Below are 7376 nucleotides of genomic sequence, written 5' to 3' on the forward strand. Positions count from 1 at the left end.
TAGCCCCACCAAAGAGCAGTGTGAAAAAGACACTGTGGCCTTGTTAAAACATCTACATGCGGAGGGACACAAAGCCTCGCTTTCAAACCTGCAGTTTGTACAAAACCAAGTAACCTTTTTGGGTCATGATATCTCTTCTGAAGGGAGGAAGTTATCCTCAAAGCGTGTTTTTGCAGTTCAAAACATCCCAAAACCTGTTACTAAAAAACAGCTCATGTCTTTTTTAGGCATGACTTCCTATTGCAGGAATTTCATTCCAAACTACTCATGTATGGAAGCCCCGTTAGGAGCTATTATACATGGAAAAGGTCTTCAGTCCAATGATAAAATCACATGGACTCCTGAAGCAGAAACAGCCTTTACTCAGCTAAAATTAGCTTTGCAGAAGGCTCCAACTTTAGGCCTTCCAGACCCGAATAAGCCTTTTGTTCAGGCTGTTGATGAAAAGAACGGATGCATGACTTCTGTTCTTCTCCAAGATCATGGAGGGAAGCTCAGACCTGTGGCTTACTTTTTTGCTAAGCTAGACCCTGCTGCTGGGGGTCTGCCTGGCTGCCTTAGAGCAGTGGCAGCAGCAGAGAAAGCAGTCTTAGCTTCACGTGACATTGTGGGTTATGCTGAACCCACAGTCCTGGTGACACATTCTGTTGCTATTATTTTTCTAAAACAAAAAACTAGTCATTTGTCCGTGGCTCGTTGGCTGAGATATACTTCTGTTTTACTTGACATGCCAAATGTCACAGTGCACTGTGTTAAACCCAGCCACTTCTTTTTCCTACTGAGGAGGATGGAGAAGCTCACAATTGTGTAGCTGTGCTGGATGAAGTTTGCACCCCTAGGCCTGACCTGTCTGATTTGCCTTTGGAAAATCCAGAACTGTTGCTGTTTGTTGATGGTTCTGCTTCTCGCAACCCTAAAACTGGTGTAAACCAGGTGGGGTTCGCTGTCTGTTCTCTTCATGAAACTCTTGTTTCTGGGTCTTTGCCAAAAACATACTCAGCCCAAACTGCTGAACTTGTTGCTTTGATAGAGGCCTGTAAACTGGCTAAGGGGAAAACTGTGACTATTTATACTGACTCTAGATATGCTTTTTGCGTGGGTTTTGATTTTGCATCTCTTTGGAAACATCGTTCATTCTTGAAAACAGATGGGAAACCCATTTTTAATGCCAAACAAGTTTCTGATCTTTTGGATGCCCTTCTTTTACCTAAGGCTATCTCTGTGTGTAAATGTAACGCACACTATTCTTCCAAAGACATTGTGTCTCGTGGAAATAACAGGGCAGATGCTGCCACAAAGCTCGCAGCTTCTGTGTCTCCTCTATTGACAGCGCTTAAGTCCACTAACACACACACTTCTCTGCCTCCTCCTCTGCATGACCTCGTAGCTCTACAGAGCTTTGCTATTGCTGATGAGAAGCATGTTTGGGCTTCTGCAGGTGCAAAATGTGATAAGGATGGTATTTGGCTTGGCCCAAATGAAAAACCATGCCTTCCTAAATATTTCTTCCCACATTTTGCAAAATTAACACATGGATTGGATCATTGTTCACATTCGGGCATGACTGCTGCTTTAACATCAGAATGGTTTACGAAAGGCTTCAGCTCTTATGCTAAGAGATTTTGCCAGGCCTGCATGATCTATGCTACTCTTAATGCAGGTAGAGCAACACAGCTGACTCCAGCTGGTCATCCGCCGCCCAGTGAACCTTTCAGTCATTTAATGATGGATTTTATTGAACTGTCTCCATCTGAGGGCAAAAAGTATGTCCTAGTTGTGGTTGACATGTTTAGTAAATGGATTGAAGCTTTTCCTTATAAAGATGCAGACAGTCATGCTGTAACTAAAGCTCTTTTAACAGAAATAATTCCTCGATGGGGAATTCCTTGTAAAATTTCCAGTGACAATGGTACACATTTTGTAAACAAAGCCTTGGCTGAAGTCAGTAAGTTTTTGGGGTTTGACCTACACACCCACTGTGCTTATCACCCACAGAGTGGTGGTGCAGTGGAGCGGGAAAATGGCAGCCTGAATTTAAAACTGGCTAAATACTGTGAGGAGACTGCTAATTGTCCTCACATACATGAGAATGAGAAAAAGGGCGAAGGTTAACCTTAGTCCCTTCGAGGTGTTGTTTGGTAGGCCTCCAAACATGGGTCTTGGATCTATGCCAAGGCCTTTACCCTCCACCTCCTTGTGTGATGATAGCATGTTAGCTTATTGTTGAAATTTCTCCACTGTCCTTTCTAAAGTTTCACAGACGGTGAAGGCGACCTTTCCAGCCGGGGCACCAGGGTTCCTCCATTCCTTCGTTCCGGGGGATTGGGTTGTCGTGAGGCATTTCCGAAGGAAGCACTGGCGTTCCAAACATTGGCTTGGCCCTTTCCAGGTGCTGCTGGTCACCCACACAGCAGTTAAAGTAGAGCAACGCGTTTCCTGGATCCACGCATCACACTGCAGGAGAGTCCCACCTCCTCCAGACGTCCCACCGCAAGATTTCCCAGGATCAGAGGAGGAATCCGGGTCACAGGAGGCCTGAGTTTCTTTTACGGAAGGAAAGGGGCATAATAATCCCCTCTGATTTAATTGACACATCAATAGGCTACCTGATGTGTTGAAGACCAGCTGTTCTGCACAAAGGCCACCACAAGCTTCAAACTGTATGCTGGTCAGCTGGCGAGCTGTCCGAAGAGGTGGTGAAGATTGTTTATTCTATTTCCCTTGAAGGAGTAATTCCCTGCCTGCATTTTACTTCATAACACCCCTCAAGTGAAGGCTATTGAGAGGGGTAGAAGAGGAGCTTTCTGATAAAGTGCTTTGTTTCCCCAAGGAAATTCATCTTATTATTGCTTTGTTGTGCATAATATTATCCCTTATCTTCTGAAAAAAATAAAAAATAAAATAAAAAAACAAGGGAGGAAGAGGAGTTTTCCTGGACGACGGAAATGATTCGCTACAAGAGAATTGTTTCAATTGAAACAATGAAGATGTACAGAAGAGGAGAAAAGACAATTGCTTGTCTCTTTGTGATTCCATGTGTTCTGTTTCTGTTATGGATGTTTGTTGACCTTTTTTACCTTTCAGGACAAAACATAACTGATGATATGACAAGAGTTCAAAATGGTACAAATACTACTGATGTCAATGCTACTATGCCCACTCTGAATGTTTCTATTAGAGGTAAAAGAGATGTTACTTCCCAAGGTTTCGTGAAACGATGTACCATAGCAGGAGTGGATCAGGTAATCATACAGGTACCCAGAAACACCACTGTGGCAGCAAAATTCGATCTGTTTGATGTGAATCCATGTAAGGGGTTTGATGCAAGATACAAAAAGGCTAAGGTATATATCTGTACTTTCCCACGTGGTAAGCCTACATCTGAATCATGGTGTCCAGATTGGTCTTTTGTTTACTGGAATTCTAATCCTAGAGGTTATGTTAATCCTAGCAACCAGTATATTCCTTCAGGTTTAAGAGATAAGATAAGTTTAGTTAGAGCTAAAAGAACCAAGGAAACTTACAAACGAGGAGGAAATCCTTTAGTGTTGACGGTTAAAAACATGTGGGTTAATCCATGGTCAGCTGCTGACCACAGGGACTTAGAACATTTTCACTTAATTTTGGGTGTTAATGTCTTTGGTAAGGACCCAAGAGGAGTGTTTAAAATTCAGTTTGTTGACCCAGCTCCAGCCTTACGATCTGTCTCTGATGCTACTGTGGATAGTTTCCTTCCAGGTACAGACACACCTGACCCACTGGTAACCTATTTGAACCTCTCTTCCTCAGATGCAATGATGCAGGTGGAAACAGGTTTTACAGAGAAAAACACTTGGCTTGATTGGATTACATTTACTGCTAAGAGCAATAACATGACAGACTGCATTGCATGTTCCACAGCTAGACCAACGCTTTTCACTTCCCCTGCTCCTCTGTTATATGAGACAGACCATCCTGGGTTTGATTGTATGTTAGCTCTACACATGAATCCATCACCCCCTGAGTGTCCAACCCTAAATGCTCTTTTTCCCCCAGCTAGCAACACCACCATTCCTCCTATTTTTACTCCTCGTGCAGGTAATTACACCTGTTTGACCAGAAGAAATGATAGCTTTTTAGGAGAGATGCCCTCATCTTGGTGTTCCTCCACTATAAATGTTACCTCTTGGGCTAATGCTAGTTCGCTTCTTCATGCTAGAGCTGATCTTTTCTGGTATTGTGGTACAAAAACGCTGTATAATTTCCTGGCTCCACGCTGGTCAGGTACTTGTACTCTAGTCAGACTTGCCATGCCTGTAGTCCTGCCAGGACATTTAAGTCATTCTGTTAAGGGTCTCCGGGGAGTTTAGATTTTTCTCCTACAAGTGGAAGTCCAACTTATTTTGATGCTATAGGAGTTCATCAGGGCGTTCCAGATGAGTACAAATTAGCAAATCCCATTGCAAATGGTTTTGAATCAATTTTCCTTTGGATCACTCCTGATAAAAATGTTGACCACATTAATTATGTGCATTTTAATCTCCAACGCCTGACAAACCTAACCAGAGATGCCTTAGAGGGAATAGCCACGCAGCTGTCAGCATCTTCACTTGCATCTTGGCAGAATAGAATGGCTTTAGATATGCTGTTAGCTGAGAAAGGAGGAGTTGTGCAATGTTTGGTTCCCTTTGTTGTACTTTTATTCCTCAAAACATGGCACCTGATGGTTCGATAACAAAGGCTTTAGATGGATTACGTACTTTAGCAAATCAGATGGCTGAGGATTCTGGGGTTCAGGACATACCTGACTGGTTTAGCTCCGTTTTTGGTAAATGGAAATCCTTTATCGTTGCTGGTATGGTATATTTTTACATTTTACGGTTTTAATGTTTTGAAAGTTACATGTTATATTTTCCCTTAAGGGTGCCTCTGTGGGAAGCAGACTAAGATTGATGGTATTGAGAAAACATTTAATCTGAGTGAAATATATACTTTTTCTAGTTATATCGCCTAAACATGGTTGATTTTATGATGATTTATAGTTTCATGGTTTGTAATCATTGTTGTTTCATAATCATTTCTTAACATTGTCAACAGATTTTTGTACAAATATTTACATTCTAGTTTTTAGATTTTTTTTTTTACATATATTCACACTTTTAGCTTTTAGATTTCTACATTTATTCACAATTAGTTTTTAGTTTTGTTTACTTTGTTGTTGTTTTTTTCCCTACATATATTTATAAAATTTTCCTTTTTGAAATTATCGATTACACAAGGATGAGATCCTTTTATAATGGAAAGGGCGAAACTGTCGTCGGAAAATTTTATTTTTGTTCTTTCCTTCTAAGTATTTGAAGTATGCTATGTATTCTATAGAAATGTTTTTTTCTCAGCTAGTTTGTCTCACTTGCAAGGCCACAAAATGTCTGAGTGAAAGAAGGTTATAGACAAAACATACCTTTTTCCCATAACAAAACCACATACTTTTTCAAGGTAACTGTTTAACATTGTTTTGACTCTGCCTCAAAAGCAAGGGAACAACTCTGTCTAAGGTTAGGGAACAACTCTGTCTAAGGTTAGAACTTGGCAGACCATCATGCTGTGCATGTGAATGTCTTGTTCTCCTTTAAAGTGCTGACTGAGTAAATCCATCGATCTCCTTTATTTAACTGGACTAAACAGTTGAAAACTTTTTTTCACACAACACTGAGATTCTCTGAATTTAAAAATGTTTGTGAAAATGTTTATTGCTGAAACTAAATCTGATAATTTTTTCCTCTATAATTTTTTTCTTCTAACAAGTATCTTGTGTATATTTTTTTAAAGAGGGGAGATAGAGGGATAGGTGACCTTCCCCATTCCCTCCTATTGAGGTCAGCAGTGCTGCTGATTTAGACACATATTTGTTGGATATTTGTTATTGATGCTGTAGGATCAGCATCTAACTGTTCAGCTGTGGAGGCCAGGAGAGGGACAGCAGGAAAAGCTACAGTTGAGCTGCTCTCTGGTTTTCAGTGTTGCAGGATGAACACTGGCAGCTCCACACAATCTGTCCCACTCAGGGACTTCTCAACCTAGGGCTCCAGACCCCAGTTGGGGGCGCCAGATGATTCCTGGAGGTAACCAAATCATTTTGGAAAAATAGAATGAGCAAAATGAATGTAGCTTCTGAGCAGACATCAGAAGGACGGCGAGCCGTTGGTCTCACAGGCATTTTATTACTCTAAAGCAGTGACTGTTGGCCATAACCAGGCTGCACCAAAACAACAGCAACCAACCTGTCCGCTAAGGTCACAGTATTTCAGAGAAAGCTGGAGCAGTGAGCTATAGAGAGGATGGGGGAAATGTTGAAATGATCCCGGAGCTTCAGGACTTTATGGAGAGTTACGACAAAACCATTCAAACTAGGAAACCAATTATTGCCTCTCACCTCAGGAGCCTGCTTGAAAGTTTCAATAAGTACTTCCTGAATCATGACTGAAAAAATACCTTTTTATGCTGACATACATTAAAAAATCCAGAGTATGACTCCTAAGAGTTGAGACTGATCTCCATGTGGCCGTTTCTAACATGAATCCAAGAATGCAGCTGCTCTGTTTAAACGAGCAGGATCAGCCGTCACTTTAAATAGTTACAGAAAAACTTCTCTGCTTTGGATCAGGAAGTTATTTTTCAGGTTTAAGCTCCCAGAAACAAAGATGTTTAAAATGAAACAAGGCCTGTTTTCTAGTGTGACTTGTTAAGGTTTAGCAAAAGCTGTTATTGTTTTACTTCATTGAAAAAGAAAATAAAGTTTGTGTCATTTGTTGCCATTTTAACAGCCAAATGATGGGATGGAGTGACCATTGTCAGTCTGGGTGGGAAGTTAGCCTCTTGATGCAGCTTTATGGTTTTCAAAAAGTACCAATGTGTTTAAAAATAAGACAATAAAGAGACTAAAAGCTGAAAGGAGTTAAGGCTTGTCAGATTATATAAATGCAACGTATAACTGGACAGTGTTAAATTGGGAGTCATAACTCAAAAAGGTTGAGAATCAGTGACTTAGAGGAGGGCCCCTGATCAAAGTAATGTTACTATACTGTGATGTACTGGATGTAATGCACCGTAATGTTACTAGAAAAAACAAATATTCTACATCTGACCTCAGTATCTGTAGTTTGCAGAGGGGAGACTGGAGAAACCCACTGAGCTCCTTCATTCCAGGGTCCAGGTTGGTTCCTATCAGGTCCAGTTCTGTCAGATGGGATGGATTAGACTTCAGAGCTGAGCCCAGAGAAGCCCAGCTGATCTCTGAGAGACTGCAGAACGCCAGTCTGAATAAAGAATCAAAGATTTTAGCTGAATTCAACAGGATGCAGATTAAAACTTTCCATTAAAACATTCCAGCAGAATAT

At 41.0% G+C, this 7376-nt stretch overlaps 1 protein-coding gene across 1 annotated transcript in view; it reads right to left on the bottom strand.

Annotated features, from left to right (window-relative positions):
* Window positions 1-7376, bottom strand: part of LOC107104773 (protein NLRC3-like) — an 18806-nt gene that overhangs the window by 3359 nt on the left and 8071 nt on the right. Inside the window, exon 4 of the mRNA XM_015404861.1 lies at window positions 7125-7295. Within this exon, the coding sequence (XP_015260347.1) occupies window positions 7125-7295 (171 nt within the window). The remainder of the gene's footprint in view (window positions 1-7124; window positions 7296-7376) is intronic.

Source organism: Cyprinodon variegatus, unplaced genomic scaffold (assembly GCF_000732505.1).
Source record: "Cyprinodon variegatus isolate N-32 unplaced genomic scaffold, C_variegatus-1.0 Scaffold1879, whole genome shotgun sequence".
NCBI lineage: Eukaryota > Metazoa > Chordata > Actinopteri > Cyprinodontiformes > Cyprinodontidae > Cyprinodon > Cyprinodon variegatus.